This window comes from Carcharodon carcharias, chromosome X, assembly GCF_017639515.1.
Source record: "Carcharodon carcharias isolate sCarCar2 chromosome X, sCarCar2.pri, whole genome shotgun sequence".
In the NCBI taxonomy this organism is placed as follows: domain Eukaryota; kingdom Metazoa; phylum Chordata; class Chondrichthyes; order Lamniformes; family Lamnidae; genus Carcharodon; species Carcharodon carcharias.
This window is the reverse complement of record NC_054507.1, coordinates 16,131,090-16,148,395: the sequence shown is the minus strand read 5'-3', so window position 1 is coordinate 16,148,395 and position 17,306 is coordinate 16,131,090. Positions and strand designations below refer to the sequence as shown.

At 46.4% G+C, this 17,306-nt stretch overlaps 1 protein-coding gene across 1 annotated transcript; it reads left to right on the top strand.

Annotated features, from left to right (window-relative positions):
• Nucleotides 1–606: 606 nt before the first annotated feature.
• LOC121273205 (late histone H2B.L4-like) lies at nucleotides 607–1,056 on the top strand. Its single transcript, XM_041180197.1, has one exon. It carries the CDS (start codon nucleotides 607–609, stop codon nucleotides 1,054–1,056), a length of 450 nt encoding a protein of 149 aa, XP_041036131.1.
• The last annotated feature ends 16,250 nt before the right edge of the window (nucleotides 1,057–17,306 follow it).

Below are 17,306 nucleotides of genomic sequence, written 5' to 3'. Positions count from 1 at the left end.
GCCATGTTGTTGGAAAGGAGTCTCGATGCTGTGCACAGTGACAGACAGATAGTGAAGCTGCAACCGGTTCCTGGGTGTTAGAAGCAAAAATAAAAACAAAAAACTGCGGATGCTGGAAATCCAAAACAAAAACAGAATTACCTGGAAAAACTCAGCAGGTCTGGCAGCATCGGCGGAGAAGAAAAGAGTTGACGTTGAGTTCTCATGACCCTTCGACAGAACGAAGTAGAAATAGGAAAGGGGTGAAATATAAGCTGGTTATATTTCACCCCTTTCCTATTTCTACTTAGTTCTGTCGAAGAGTCATGAGGATTCGAAACGTCAACTCTTTTCTTCTCTGCCGATGCTGCCAGACCTGCTGAGGTTTTCTGGGTGTTAATAGGTGATCATGCATCAGTTGCCTTACATTGCAGACCTTTCGTGGGTAAATCCCTTGAGACATGAATGTGCCATGACTTTCATTGCACACTCCAGCTATATACTGGGTCTGCATGGTCAGCAGTGAACAAACTGCAGGATTGAGTAAGGGCTGGCAGTAGACGTGCAACAGGCTGCCCAACAACACCTTGCAGCAGAGCTGATTCGAGTTGGTCCAAGTCAAGTGGAATGCCTGAGGTGGCAGCTGCAGTTAAAGGCAGTGCGTCCCACAAGGTGTCGAAGCAGTTGCTGACGAAAGTCACCAAGAAGTGGAGGAAATCTCGCAAGCAGAGTTATTCCACTTACGTGTACAGGGTGCTGACCCAGGTCCGCTCTTCCATCAGGGTCTCGTCCAAGGTCATGAGCGTCATGAATTCCTTTGTTGTTGACATTTTCGAGCGCATCTTCTCCAAGGCCTCGCACCTCATTCACTACAAGTGCCACACCATCTCGGCCAGGGAGATCTGGAGCACCGTCCGCCACATGCTGCCAGGGGAACTGGCCAAACACACCGCCTCCAAAGGCATGAAAGCAGTCACCAAATACACCGACTCCATTTGGGTCGATCATTCTAAAGATTATATAAAAATAAACACCTTGCAACATATGTACATGGGCCTTGGAGTCTCCAGTCAATGAAACCATTGCGGGGACGCAGCTTGGCAGCTTCTGAAGATTGTATCACGTTGTTCCTTTTTGGAATCCAGGACTTGCAAAGAGTCCATGCAGTATTGAGCCTGGCTGCTCCTTCCCTGCCAGGTTTTCTGCCATAATGCCATGTGGAGACTGAGCCTTGGGCAACACTCATTGTACGCACCTCACCCAACAGCAGCTCCAGTTCACCAGCCAGGAAGTGTAATTCATTTCAACAGAGCTTCTCTGGATCACTAGCTGGGACTGCAGCCAAGGAACCACAGAAACACCGGAGAGAGGGCTGAAGTACCATTTACATTGTTTCTCCATGATTTTGTGGATCTAATGATCAGGGCAGCTCAATCTCTTGCTGTGTTATGGAGAGTAAAGGGAGAGGGAAAATCGCTAATTTTAATGAGACATTTTCTACAACAAATGAGTTAATCACTGAGCTCAACATTTAAGTGATTAAGATCAGGAGACTAAAATAGAACAATTTTTCTTCTGCAATTTGGTCTTATGCAGAAAGACCCAACTTGCCCTTCCTGCTTAAGGGATACAATAAGCTGATATTAAAAGGGTTATGAGAAGATAAAACAAATTGAATTCAGAGCACGAGAAATTAAAACTTCAGTTATTGAGTCTATAGACCTTTATATTCAATCCAGGGACACTCTTATCAATGGTAATTGGTCCATTATCGATGCTCACTGAATGCATATTTTAATCCAGATTGTAATTAGAGTATTTGCTTATTTTGTACTTCAAATTACTAGACTGAATTTTACAGAGGCTGGGGAGGTTGCTCATCTCGCCCACACCTCCCCATCTCCGGAAGAAATCGACCAGCTTTAAAAAAAGCTGCCCCGGGGCAATAACATGCCGGGGGTGCCCAATCTTGGGGGGCTGGTGGGGGGGGCGGTGTTGTCCCATATGTGCACAGGGCACCTACCGAAAGAGGTTAACTCCCCTTCCTTCCAGCATTTTCACCAACTTTGGCGAAAAAAAACAGCTTTCCACTGCCCAGTGTATTATGGGCGTGCAGACGGATTGAGGTCCTTAAGCGGCCATTAATTGGCCATTTCAGGGCCTCAACAGGCCTAAGGGTGGGCAGGATAGTGGGCGACTTACCGAGCCGCATACAATGGGGACTGGGTCGGGGGTAAGCAGGAAGGCGGTGGGCTAGCCACACTGGCATATTTTATGTGCCCCCTCACCATCCCCCCCACTCCCACACCGCCAAAAATATGCCTTGTGGGGGGAGGGGGGCATAAAATCCAGCCTACTATTTAAATTATAAATAAAGACATTTGTGACAATGTTAGAAATGCAGGTCCCTTTAAGTGTAAACCAGGACAGGCTTCAGAGTGAATTGAGAGCGGGTGATGCTCATTGAAGCCTGTACATAAGAGCTGGGTTTTTCCCCAATATGGGGTTATGCTTCTGGACAGGGGAGAGAGCGGGGAGGGAGAGAGAGGGGTATTTGTACTGAAGTATAGTTTAAAAATAAAAGAGTTGTGGTTCACAGAATGTCTTCTGCTGCCTGATTCAGTAAGCAGATACCCACCTATTAAACAATTTGTTCCTTTTGTAAAGCTCTGGTGTGCTTAGTAATGTACGACATTTCAGAAAGAGTTTGGTAGGGTAGTGTAATGAGAACATGAAGCCCATTAGTCACATCTCTACAAGTGGAGTCATCGACCTCCGGACCCACATCTCTACGAGGGCAGAGTATAGAAAAGGAATCGCCTCCAATGGTGGAGGACAATTGAACTTATGCTCACAGCAAAAAGGCATTTTCCACCGGCAGACCCACGTCATTTCTGAATGGAAATCTGCCCTCTTATGCATGTCATGAAGGTGATAGCTTGCCACAGGATTAACAATTACCATTTTATTATGCAGTAGACAGCGCGTGGAATATTAGTGTGGACAACAGCCCACTTTCAAAAGCTGTAAAAAAAATCCTTGTAAAACCACCAGATAACAACACAACAATACTTGAGAAACACAGTCCCATGTGTGGTATAAAGGGTTAACAGAATGGAAATGCTAATCTATGGGACACATGATGATGATGTGGCAAAGATGTCAGGCAGTCATCTGCTCAGTGTTCTAGGCAGCAGACAGGTAGCCCTGTGGAGAGATGTGCCTTTCCTGTAACTCACTGTATACATACTGTAAATAAACTAGTTTTTAAGTAAATACCCTGATATGCCTACAGCTCTTCCTTGCTAGAATCCTAGCTTAGCACATTCTACAACATCAATGGAGCCATGGATGTGCACAGTTGACGAGGAGGTTCATCTGGGCAAATCCCTTCTTACCTCACTGAACTTTTGCCTTTCAGACCAGCACCCTAATCTGTGGAGATACCCAAAATGGTGGGACAGGTCTTCCTTTTGGGGGTGCTGGATATAAACAGGGAACAATGCTTTTGGGAATTAAGTTAGCTGAGCTCAGATGTGGTGACAGTACAAACTGCCCTCTGCATCACTGGAAAAATGCGATTTGCTCGAGTCCCACTCATGCCCACTATCCAGACTTTGAATAAAAAGTGCATGTAAGTGGCTGTCACAAGATATGGTTTAGCTAAAAGTACAGTGATGCTCAAGCTCTGAATGCTATTGTTAAACATAGGAACATAGGAGCACGAGGAGGTCATTCAGCCTGTCAAGCCTGATCTGTCATTCAGTTAGATCATGGCTGATCATCTACCTCAACAGCATGGGCGGAATTTTGCCGTTGGTGAGCAGGGGCCAGGACCCGCTCGTTGACACGTAAAATTACGCGGGATGATGTCAGGCAGAACCCCCGACTTCACCGCACCCCATCTAAATTTTCAGGAAGGAGGGGGCGCAGCAAAATCAGCTACAGGCCCGCCAATCTGTCAATAGCCAATTGAGACCATTGACAGGATCAATTAAAGGACCTGCGCGTCCGACCTTAAGGTTGGCATGTCGGCCAGGAGCCCTGGCAGCAAATAGAGAAAACGTGAAACCTCATCCAGCGGCGGGATGAGGTTTCATGCAGGGTTTTAAACATTGTAATAACGTTGTTCTGTAAATTATGTATGTGTCCCAACTCATGTGACATTGTCACGCTGGGCGGGCCAACATAAAATGGCGGCAGGGCCCGCTTCTCCAGCGAGGATTGGCTCCCCGCCCACTGGAGATTGGGTCAGGCCCGACCGTCCGACAGGCAGAAAATTCTGCCCCGTGATTCCCACTAACCCCATACTCCTTGGTGTCATTATAGCATCCAGAAATCTATCGATCGCTGTCTTGAACAATGATTTGAGCTTTCACAGACCTCCGGCAGAGAGAATTCCAAAGATTCACCGCCCTCTGTGTGAAGAAATCCCTCCTCATCCCAGTCTCAAACAGCCTGCCCTTTATCCTGAGACTGTTTCTACCCGGTTCTGGACTCACCAGCCGGGGAAACATCCAATCCACATCTACCCTGTCATAATTTTGTACACTTCAGTGGGATCACCTCTCATTCTTCGAAACTCTAGGAAATACAGGCCCAGTCTCCTCAATCTCTCCTCATAAGATAATCCCTGGTTGTTTACTCACCATACCCTGCACATACCAGAAGAGTTATACAGACTTGAAACGTTAACTGTCTCTCTCTCCACAGATGCTGCCAGGCCTGGTGAGTTTTTCCAGCATTTTCTGTTTTTATTCCAAGACTTTAGGAACCAGGCATAATTTAATTTATTCATGCTTCTTTATCGGATTTAATAGGAAAATTTAAAGGAAAATTCCCGCTTTTCAGAACGGAATTAAACTGTTTCCATGGCGATGTTGCAGAGCCTCCATTGGCAAAGTCCTGGACCTTTTATCAGGAGTCTCTCAAGTACCATCTGCTCTGGCCTTTCCACGATTTAGGTTCCAATGTTTAACACACTGCTAATGTGAGGGCTTTGAAACCCTAAATATCTGCTGATGGTGAAAGAAAGAGAAAAGCTTTTTTTTAAAGCAGACTTTTGGTGACGGATTCGAACTCGCAGTCTGGATTTTTTTTTTCAAATGTTACACAAATCAGGCCGGACAGATCAAAAGCAACATCTATTTTTGAAGTAAAAGGGAACGAATGGATTGCGGGTAACCTCACAAGTTTTACACTGAATGCACCTTAAAAGACTTCGATTAAACCCTGCCTGCTGTTCGGGGCACCGACTCCCTCAGCCACGTTCCAAGGTCACGTGCTCTGCCGGGCGCTCCTTCCCACCTGATGCGCCTGTCCAAAACAAAACGTGGAACGGATCGCAAATAATGGGAATGGATCCACTACCCGGACAGCATGGGGTGAAATCTGTCTCATGACACCACCGGGCTCTCATTGTTTAGTTCTAATAAGGATATATTGGCTCTGGAGAGGATACAGTGCGGATTCACCGGAATGCTACCTGACCTAAAGAGATTAAATGATCAGAACACGTTGCATAGGGAACAGGTTGCATGCAGACTCAGCTTGTATTCCTTCAAGTGTAGAAACAAAGGGGTGATCTGCTTGAGGTGTTTAAGATGATTAAAGGATTCGATAGGGTAGATAGAGTGAAACTATTTCCTCTGGTGGGAGAATCAAGATCAAGGGGGCATATCCTTAAAATTAGATCCAGGCTGTTCAGGCATGATGTTAACAATGGGAGAGGTGATGGCATAGTGGTATTGTCACTGATGTAGTGATCTCAATGTTAATCCTCTGGGGACCCAGGTTTAAATCCCATGACAGCAGATGGTGAATATTTGAATTAAATAAAGAATCAGAAGTCTGATAACAGTCATTGTTGTAAAAACTCATATGCTTTGGCTATCTGTCATCCTTTCCTGGTCTGGCCTACTTGTGACCCCAGAACCCACAGCAATGTGGATGGGCAATAAATGCTGGCCTAGCCAGTGATGCCCACATCCAATGAATAATTAAACCTATAAGATCCTGAGGGGCCTTGACAGGGTGGATGTGGGAGAATCTATAACTAGGGGCCACTGTTTAAAAAATAATTTAAAACAGAGATGAGGTGAAATTTTTTCTCTCAGAGGGTTGAGATTCTTTGGAGTCTCTTCCTGAAAAGGTTGTTGAAACCTTGCATATTTTTAAGGCAGAGGTGGATAGATTCTTGGTAAGAAAGTGGGTGGTAGGTTATCGGCGATAGGTGGGATGCAGATTTCAGGTTTCTATCAGATCAGCTATGATCTTATTAAATGGCGGAGCAGGCTCAAGGGGCTGAATGGCCTACTCCTGCTCCTTGTTCATATGCTCGTATGTCAGGAAGCACTTCACACAAAGGGGACTTGAAATCTGGAACTCTCTCCCCCACAGGAAGCTGTTGAAGCTGGGGTCAATTGAAAATTTCAAAATTGGAATTGATAATTTTTTGTTGGGTAAGAGGATTAAGGAATACAGAATCAAGGCGGGTAGATAGATTCAAAATACAGATAAGCCATGGCCTGAGTGAATAGTAGAACAGGCTCAAGGGGTTGAATGGCCTGCTCCTGTTCCTATTTTCCTCATTCCATTTTTGCTCTTCGGCTTTATTGTAAAGGTGAGAGAGATGTGGTGCAATTGAGAGTGCTTACCAGCTTGGGAAGAATAGAAAGGCCAGAAGAGCCACACAATGGGTTCAAAATTTGTCTTGGGCAACAGCTGCTGCCCAAGATGAATTTCTACACTGATGTCTTCACAATGGTGACGACATAACTGCCAAGGCTGTATGTGCAGCCATCAGGCTGCAAGGAAACTTGGGAGGGTGGCAATGCCCCTTTAACAAATAGAAGGATTCACACTTGGACAGTCAAAGGTCCAGTGATGTTCAGCATTCCCATTATGGTGGTTTCAGAGGCACAATGGTAATCACAACTTATTCTCTGAAATTCAAAGCCAATACTTTAGCTGTAGTTGGCTAATCATTCACAATGATCCCATATTCTACAGAGATCCCCATAGTTGACAAGAAAATCCTGGGCTGCGGAGTGAAAATGTCAGAATTGCAAAGTCCACAAAACACCCAGTTTTTTTCCATTGGAAGGAAGAGTCCAATGTGCATTGATGAGCCGCAGATGAGAGCGTGGGGGAAAGTCGGCAATCCAACCGCAGTTTCAGGGTGTGCTGGATGCAGTATAACTGCAGTCTTGTGTGAAAAAGGTCTCAGGTGAGCGGCTGGGAGAAATTTAATTTGCTTCTTTTTGTGTCAGTTTTTGTATAATGCTCCTGTGAAGCACCTTGAGATTAATACACTAAAGGCACGTGTGTAAACTAAGCTGTTGTTTTGAAGACTCGTAGAGGTGACAAACTCAGAGTTTGTAAAATTAAAATATAACTGCTATCGGCAAACTAGGGAGTAAAGCTTCATTCAGCAAGACTGGCATGGAAGCTGGCAGTATAGCTTGGATTTGTATCGTATTTGATATACGATACAGATGCTGGACTGCGTCCAGTGCCTGCTGGACTGATACTGTGCCCATCGTATCTCTGGCCTCTCTAGGGCAGCTGCTACTTCCTGCCCATTTCCGAAATGACTGTCTTACCCTCACTATTTTTTTTTTGCCCTGTTCTGCCTAACCTGGAAGTTCTATGTGTCACAAGAGAAAAACAACAACAACTTCTATTAAGTAGCACCTTCAACATAATAAAGCATCCCAAGGTGCTTCCCAGGGGCATTATAAAACAAAATATGACACCGAGCCACAGAAGAAGATATTGGGCCAGGTGACCAAAGGCTTGGTCAAAGATGTAAGTTCTAGGGAATGCCTTAAAGGAAGAAAGTTTGGGGGGGGGGGGGCAGAGAGGTGTAGGGAGGGAATTCCAGAGCTTAGGGCCAAGGCAGCTGGAGGCACGGCCGCCAATAATGGAGCGATCAAAATCGGGGATGCACAAGAGGTCAGAGTTGGAGGAGTGCAGAGATCCTGGAGGGGCGTATTCCATTCTCCATTCTCCACATCGTGCCAAAAGCAAACACTCGCCCAAAATCTTAGTTGAAACAAAGCCAATGTGTATATTATAAAGAAATAGCATTTATCAGGGAACCATTTCAAGGCTGTCATCTAATCTGAAGGTTCAGAATACAGCTGTAAAATCAATTTATTGCTCTGTCTGCAGGCTTGTAACTCATTCTGGGCGAGCCATCATTCAACATGCCTTTTATATTTTCCTCCCTCCCCGACCATCACCCCCACTAATTCTGACTGGAAGATGTTGCAATTGTTTGCAGCCCCTGCAGAGCCTCAGTCACTCCAGCATAAGCCTTGAAGCCAAAAGTGTTGGCAGGTTATTTAAACATGAAGGGAAAGCCCAGCCAAGCACACACACGTGTACATGCACACACGTGGACACACCCAATCCAGCATGGAATCACTGGATGGCTGTCAGGAGCAGCAACTTGGGTGGGTGTCGGCCTAGGATACTGAGGCTTATTGTAGCTTCCAACTGCTCCCCTGACCGAGATCAGCTGAGAGAGCAAATGACATGGTCCCACTGGATTGTAAAACGTCGCATATGTGCTCATCTCTAATCAAATTGTTCAGTGAAATCAGAAGTACGCAGAGGTGTACAGGATCATAACAAGTTTAGATAAGTTCGACAAAGAAAAGCTGTTCCTATTAGCTGATGGTACTGGGGCACATGGATTTTAGGATTTGAGCAAGAGATGTGGGGGGAATGTGAGGAGGAACTTTTTTACACAGTGAGTGGTAATGACCTGGAGCTCGCTGCCTACGAGAGGGGTGGAAGCGGAGACGATGAATGATTTCTGAAGGAAATTGGGTGGACACTTGAACAAAATAAACTTGCAGGGCTACAGGGATAGAGCAGGGGGGAATGGGTCTGACTGGATTGCTCTACAAAGAGCCGGTATGGGCTCGATGGGCAGAATGGCCTCCTTCTGTGCCGTAATGACACTGTGACACCCAAAAATATTTCAAGGCCAGCAGTTTGGGACTGAAAGGGAGTCAACTGTCCGGAATCCTGATGCTTTGTAAATAAACAAACAACATCAGCAACCATTCGGGCTGGTTCTGGTGGTTGTCCAGGTGGGAAAGATGTGCAGAGACCAGGTGATCCCAGGACTCAAATCAGGGCATCAGTGACCTCTCAACTCAGAGAAAACCATTTCACACAAAAGAGCCCATGTTGTTTCAAATGACTTGTTTTCTGGGACAATGCTTTTTCATTCATTCATGGGGTGTGGTTATCACTGGCTAGATCAGCATTTATTGCCCATCTCGAGTTGCCCTTTGAGAAGGTGGTGGTGAGCTGCCTTCTTGAACCGGAGCAGTCCATGTGGTGTAGGTACACCCACAGTGCTGTTAGGGAGGGAGTTCCAGGATTTTGACCCGGCGACTGTGAAGGAACGGTGATATATTTCCAAGTCAGGATGATGAGTGGCTTGGAGGGGAACTTCCAGGCAGTGGTGTTCCCATGTAACTGCTGCCCTTCTTCTAGGTGGTAGAAGTTGCAGTTTGGAAGGAGCCTTGGTCTGTTCCTGCAATGCATCTTGTAGATGGTACACACTGCTGCTACTGTGCGTCGGTGGTGGAGGGAGGGAATGTTTGTGGATGAGGTTCCAATTAAGTGGGCTGCTTCATCCTGGATGGTGTTGAGCTTCTTGAGTGTTGTGGGAGCTGCACTCATCCAGGCAAGCGGAGAGTATTCCATCACACTCCTGACTTGTGCCTCGTAGATGGTGGACAGGATTTGGGGATTCAGGAGGTGGGTTACTCTCCACAGAATTCTCGGCGCCTGACCCGCTCTTGTAGCCACAGTATTTATATGGCTGGTCCAGTCCAGTTTCTGGTCAATGGTAACCCCCAGAATGTTGATAGTGGGGGATTCAGCAGTGATAATGTCATTGAATGTCAATGGGGTGATAGTTAGATTCTCTCTCACTGGAGATGGTCATTGCCTGGCACTTGTGTGGTGCAAATGTTTGGGCCTTGGCAGCACCTGTGGGCTCGATAAAAATCGACACCAGTTGACAAACTTAAAAGAGCAAAGAATGGATGGGCATTAATAGAATAACCATTGCCTGTTCTCTCCAGAGTAACTTGCAGCAAATAGCAGTAGTGAATCGTATTCACACAGTACCCTTTAAACATGATTTGAATCTTATTACGTTCCAACCATGTACTTTATTACACTGAAAAAGCATTGTGTTAAAGTCAGTTGTTAAACCTACAGTTGAGGAGTTATATATTTATTGGTAATTAGGGACACAAACGATTTTCTTTTGACAAATCCTTTTCTTCTCTGATAATTGGCTTCTGTGTTTTGTGTACCATACCTTGGTCTGAGAAAGACAGAGAAATGGTCAGTTCTCAGTCCCCTGCCCATGCTGCTATTGAACAGGGCCAAGAGAAGATAATCGGAAGGATGGACTGACAGCGTGAGAGATACAGGCAGTGAACCTGAGAGCGAGAGACATATAGAGAGGAGCAGACAGGCAGAAAGAGAAAGAGAGACAGTCAAACAGACAGACTGAGACAGAGAGATAGAGAAAGTGCAACACAGAGAGAGACAGAGAGAAAAAGACATAAGGTGGTACCTTCTGCTCTCCCTGGTGGCGAGCTTGGAGGCATAGACATTGACCTAGGTGGGATGGTGCCATACCTGAACCCCATTGCTTTCCTGCCTCTGCCAGAATTAAATTCTGGGCAGGAAGGCCCATGGTCGACCTTCCCACCCCTCCACCTATTGAGGCCCTTAAGTGGCCAATTAATGTCCAGTTAAAGGCCTCATCCCACTGCCCCTGGTATTAACACAGCTGCAGGCTGGCCTGTCGCCATGTGGTGGGCATGACAGGTAAAACTGTGTGACCATCTTGTCACCTCCTGGGGGAGGGGAGCCCCTCAATCACAGGGACACAGTGCCTGAAAGGGGTGGGTTGTGGCCCTGAGAGCCACCCTCTGCCCTTGCTGCCAACCTCCCATACACCCCTGTCCCCAAAACCCCCACCCCACAAACTCCCCCGCCTCCCCTAATACTTGCCTGTGGCCTGGGTTGCTGCATGATCCTGGGACTCTGGTGCCTGTCCTTCTGAAAGCTGCCACAGCCACCCCAGTGGCGCTGCTGAGCACAAAAGCTCCAGGCCTCTGATTGGCCAGCAGCTCTCACCTGGCAAGTCTTCCGCCACCAGGGTCTTGATTCTAGGGGAAGGCCCTTTGCTGGCCTTGAGACTGCCTAATTGGTTTGTGGTTCAGCGAGCCTTCCTAAAAAGAGCGGGTCTTTCGCCGGCTCCCTGGCAGGTGACACCTCCAACAGCTCAACAAAATTCTGCTCATAGAGAGGGAAAGAGAGAACAAGAAAGTTTGAGAGAGCGAGATAGAAAGACAGACACAGGCAGGTAGAAAAAGAGAGAAAGAGAGGCACAAAGAAAGCGAGAGAGTGAGAGCAAGAGATATAGACATGGAGATAGAAAGAGGAGAGAGAGAAACAGGGGGATACAGGGACATAGAGAGACAGAAACAGAGAGAAAAATATATTGGGCTGGATTTAGTCGGCCTGATGGGGGTCTTGCTCACTGGTTGGAGAACCGGGAGGGAAACCCCATTAGTTCCATGGGGGAGGCCCAATGGTATTAACTGCGCTTCAGGCAGTTCGGGCAATTAAGTGGCCACCATTGGGCCTTCTCTGAGATTCAGGACCCTGGCGGCAGAAGTCCCGTCTGCCGAAAGCAACTGTCCAATCCAAAACTGGCAGCTCTCCATTGCTCAACAGCAGGAGCACTGGCTGTTGGCAAAGCACCCAACAGAGATCCAGGATTGCCGAGGAGCCCCAGGCCAAAGGTGAGTGACAGCAGGATGAGGGTCACAGGATGGAGAGAGTTGCAGGATAGGAGGGCCAGGAAGGTTGGAGGCAAGGGTAGGGGTTTTGCTTTCAGTGGGCCCTCCCTTCCCAATGCCAGGGCCCTCAATCAGGACCACCTCCCCCCCACCCCTAAGTGGCTACAGGCAAACCCAATAGGGTTTGCTGCGCAGCCTCCAGTAGGTGTGGGAAAGCTGTCAATAAAGGCTGTCAATTGACTCAGTAATGAGCCTAATTGACAATCCCACTGCTGGTGGCTGAGAATCAATTGTCAGCCTCTTCCAACCTCTGACTTAATCAGGGGAGGGTTCACCACCACCGGGAGACTGAAGTGGGGCCTCTCCCCTGGTTAAATGGGCCATCGACCATGGTTCCAGCTGCAATTAGCTGCAATAAATCCTGCCCTTAGAGAGAGAGAGAGAGAGGGAGAGAGATTGAGAGAGAGAAAGAGAGAGAGAGCGAGATGTTGATAGGCAACAAGAGAAATGAAGAGAAAGAGAGACACACATAGCGAGGCAGTGAAACAGAGGCCAAGAGAGAAAGAAAAAGACAGACAGACTGAGAGAGAGAGGCAGAAAGAGAGAGGGAGAGACCAAGAGAGTTTACGAAAGAGATAGAGAGGCAGACAGGCAGAGAAAAAAAAAGAAATAGGGACAGAAAGAGTGAACATGAGAGAAAGAGTAAGATACAGGATGAGATAGAGACAGAGGGTGAGAAAGAGAGATAGAGAGAATAACTGCACCGCTAGACTCTAAATTTGTCAATCAAGGAGCCAGACACACAATGGGCTACAAACAAACCTCAATGGGACAAATAGAAGAGGAAGTTTAAATCCATGCTTATTGTAACCTGAAGACATGGGCAAGTGGAAACTGGCACCTGTACAAAATATGATGGTTGGCATGAATGACTTCCTTATAAGCCTGTGATTACTGCCCCAGGGTAACCCTCCAACCTGCAGATACCTGGATAGGTATGTAGATACTCCACAAAGCTGGGTGCAGTATGTGCAAGATGCCAGGCGTTCCAACCTCCTGAAAAGGAACAGGCTGCATATGATTTAACAATGACTTTGGTGAATAACCTGTCGATTCACACTTTCAACATGGAAACACCGAATTCAGTAAAACCGTGACAAATCATCAGGGCATAAGGGAGGTTGAGGGAGAAATTGCAGGGGCACTGACAATAATTTTTTCAAAATTCATCAAAAGAAATAATGGTGCAAGGGGGATAAGTATATTAAAAAGGAAAACTAGGAGAAGCTTTTGGAAGTTTTATATATGGAAGCAAAATCGAGGAGGTGACATTGAATTTGTACAAGGCCTTAGTAAGGCTGCAGTTGTGTACGTTTCTGGGTTGTATTATAAAAATAAATTAAAAGGAGCAACATAAATCCACTAGGATGTTAAAAGGGGTGAAAGGTTACAGTTATAAATAGTGATTTGAGAATTGAGGGCTTGTTACATTGGAACTTGGAGGGTTAAAGGGTGACCTGATAGAAATCTCCAAGATTATGAAGGGTTATAAAAGAGTTAAGCAGTAATAGATTGCTCCCACTGGTTCACGAGACAGAAATTGGAGATCCCAATCTCATCTGCATCATGTTCCCTGGGGAAGGGGAATATTGGACAGCAAGTCATTCTCTATCTCTCTCATGTATCTTCCAACAATCAGCCCAGAGCAGTGAGCTCAGAGAAGTTCACTTCGTCCCTCCAATGATCATTTATGCAATTGGTGCAGGGAGACCAAGGCAGAGGGAGCAAACTTTGGCAAGTGTAATATATAATGCGCCACACCTTCAGGTACCAAGGGGGCATTGGCAACCATGGACTTCCATTGGATCAGCCCATGATTATGCTTGGCAAAGTACTGCAGTGGTTTACTGTTGCCTTCTGCAGTATGGCTGGCCAGGAAACTCTCCCACTCTTACTGCTTACCATCAGGCACATTGAGAGGATTTACAGGCTGGTAATCGACCTGTTTGGCCACGTTATAAACACACTTTTTGTAGCCATCAAGTCTGGAAGTGGGACTTGAACCTAGAACATCTGACCTAGAGGGTAGGGACACTGCCACTGCACCACAAGACCTCCTTAGCCCATCTCACAAACAGCAAACCCTGCTGCTTCTCCCATGATGGGCTTAATTTTCAAGTTTTGCCTGGTGGTGAAGGAGTTCATTGATGTCGGCGCAAATCAGAATTGGCGTCCATCACTCTTTTGACTCAAATTGGTGGCGGCCAAGCGGGGTTGCCAACCTCCCAGGCTTTCCCTGCAGTCTTCTGGAATTATGACCAATCTCCTGGGCACTGCTCTGAGCAAGCCAGTGGAAAACTCCAAAAGGCATTAAACCAAATTGTGCTTTTTTTTTCATTGAACGTTTTGGTTGTAGATATATTGGAGATGGCGAGCAAAGGTCTGTTCAGCTGATAGTCAAGATTAACCCAATTAGGTAACAAAGAATCTGCTTTCCAATTGGCCATGCAGTGCTCCTAGAGGGTAGACCAATGGTGAGAATGTAGGGGCGGGGACGCTTTAAGGTGGGTGACCATGTCTTGAAACCGCCAGGAATACTTCCAACCAGAGCTGGCAACCCTACAAGCAAGGTAGTTCATCGCTAGCCCAAGGAGGAAGAATTTACCCCTTGGTGTTACCCACTTAAAGTGAACAGGCTAATGGCTGCAAAAAAAAACAAAGCACACTCTGGAGCACAGTACAATCACAATAACTGACCAGATTCACATACAGTGACACGCACCCACCCAGTCACACATACAGAGTCATGGTCTCACACTCACAAGATATTCTCTCCCAGATCGGGCGCACAGAGATGGAGGAATTCCTGGGCTCTGCGAACATGACCTTTAAAAAACGGCTTGCCTGCAGTTGGGATTTTCATTCCGAGGGGGCGGGCTGGATTCGAAGGACGATTGCAGAGGCTGCCGGGTGTGGAGGCAGGCTGGGTGAAAGGCCTGTCTCTGTGCTCCAGCACTTACTTTTATTTAATTCAACAAAGATTAAAACAAAAAAAGAGCCCTCTAGCACTAATCCCCACTTCCATGCCCCATCCATGCCAACCTATGCCACTTTATGCCCCCCACCCACCCCCATGGCCCCTCATGCCCCCCACATCCCCATGGCCCTATATAGCCCCTATGCCAACTTCATGCCAACTCATGCCAATGCATGCCCCCCACTCACCACCCTTTGCCCTTACCCCTTCTATCACAACTCACTTAGTATCCTTTCACAATTCTTTGACAGTTTTGACAGTGTCGTGACAGTTTTTACAGTTTTTGACAGCTTTGACAGTACTTTGACATCTTTGACAGTTCTATGACAGTTCCAATGAGTTTATGCATTTTTTACACACAATCACGTTTCCTTTTAACAATCCCAAAGGGTGCCTTACCTCCCCCAAAGGTGTCCCGGGACCATACCTCTCCTGGCTATCCAAACGAATCCACCAGCTCTTCCCTGGTCTAACCTGTACACGTTGGGTTTTGTGCTCCTGGCCTACAAAAATTCCACTTCAATGAAGGCAGCTAGTGATTTACACAGCCAGCTGCTTCCATAAAGCATGCATGCACAAACCCCAGCCTGATTCCAGCCCCACCCCCACGAAAATAAGAAGTGCCGTGTTTGGGGGCGAGATTACAATTTCCGGGCATGTCCTCCATTTTTGCTACCAGGAGATGCTCTCCATCGTGGTAAAAATCCAGGCTACAGTTTCTCACACACACTCACAATCAGTCTCACACAGAGTCACAGTCATATTCACAGTCACACAGTTTCACACCCAGTCTCATAAACACAGAGTCACTGATGCAGAGCTACAGTCACATGCACAGTCACACAGTCTCTCACGTACACAGCCACAGTCATATACACAAAGTTTCACAAGCACACGCACATACATTCAGTAAAATATACAATGGGACAATTAATTTACATGAGTTTTCAACAGAATGTCTTCAATGACCAATCCAAGTGACTATTTATGAACAAGTTAGCAAGAGTTTCTTAACTGATTGTAGCCTCTATACATGATAGTGGTTAAACTATCTTCCAACTTCATATTGCACAGGACAGTGAGCTGGTCACTAGACACCAATAGCAGCCAACAGTAAGGTTTTCTTCACACAGCAGCAACTTATAGGGTGGATCATTGCAGCCGTAATTTTTTAATGAAGAGCAAGAGCAGGGGTTGAGCCAGGATTGCCTTGGCAGTGGACACTCGATGTAAATAATGTTTCAGCCAGAGAACGAAAAGGTTAAGCAATCTCACCCTGTTCTGCCCCAACTCACACAGGTCCAGGTGACCCCTGACAGTCAGGAGAATGGAAATATCAAAGCTGTGTGTGCATGATAGATAACTGTTATTTCAGGCCACACATGCTGTGAATCAAAGGTGTAGTATCCCTTTGCAAATGTAATTGATAATTTCAGACAGTCAAGACCTTTATGAAGTGGTGATCTCTGATCTGTTGATGCAGATTCAGCAGTGCGAAAACACAATCGATTAAGCAGAAAGAAAGAAAGGTTGAGATTAAAATGGGGGAAGGTCACTGTCTGAGACCTTTTAGCCATAGCACACCGAGGTACTGGAGAATTTGTAGAACCCCTTGGGCTCTATGTCGGACATTGGATGTACATTGCAAATATCAAGAGCACTGAAATTTTATTGAGGCACCTCAGAGTGGAACATGCTGTGCAGAGAAAAGTTGAATTCTATTGCACTTTCTGTAACTTTCAATTTGAAATGCTTTTACCCTCAGGTTGTATGCCTGACATGGAATGTATATGGCAAATTTCAAGAGTTTTACAATTGTATTGAGGTGCCTAAGAGTGGAACATACTGCATGGAGACAAAAGCAAAATACTGCAGATGCTGGAAATCTGAAACAAAAACAGAAAATGCTGGAAAAAGTCTGCATGATTCTTGTTCAGAGCTAAAGAGAGGTAAAAATGTGATGAAATTTATACTGTTTAAGTGGGGTTGGAGCAGGTGAAGCTGGATAGAAGGCCAGCGATAGGTGGGGGCAAAGGAGAGATTGACGAAGATGTCATGAACAAAAGGACAAAGGGTCAAAGGACAAACCTGCCTGCAAGGGTGGTGCTGTTGTTGTCTGGCGTACTGACCTCTACCTCGCAGAGGCTGAGCACTAACTCTCAGACACTTCTTTCTACCTCCCCCTGGACAATGACCCCAACACCGAACATCAAGCCATTGACCTCATCTCCTCTGGAGATCTTCCCTCCACAGCTTCCAACCTCCTAGTCTCCCAACCTCGGACAAAATCTACCTCCTCCCCAAAATCCACGAATAGGACTGTCTGGGTAGACTAAACGTGTCAGCCTGTTCCATGGAACTCATTTCTTCCTATCTTGACTCTGTTCTCTCTCCCCTTGTCCAGTCTCTTCCCACCTACATCCGCAATTCCTCTGATG

What these genes read in the sequence shown, in the direction of transcription:
- LOC121273205 (XM_041180197.1), top strand. Translation starts at nt 607, where the DNA reads ATGCCTGAGGTGGCAGCTGCAGTTAAAGGCAGTGCGTCCCACAAGGTG.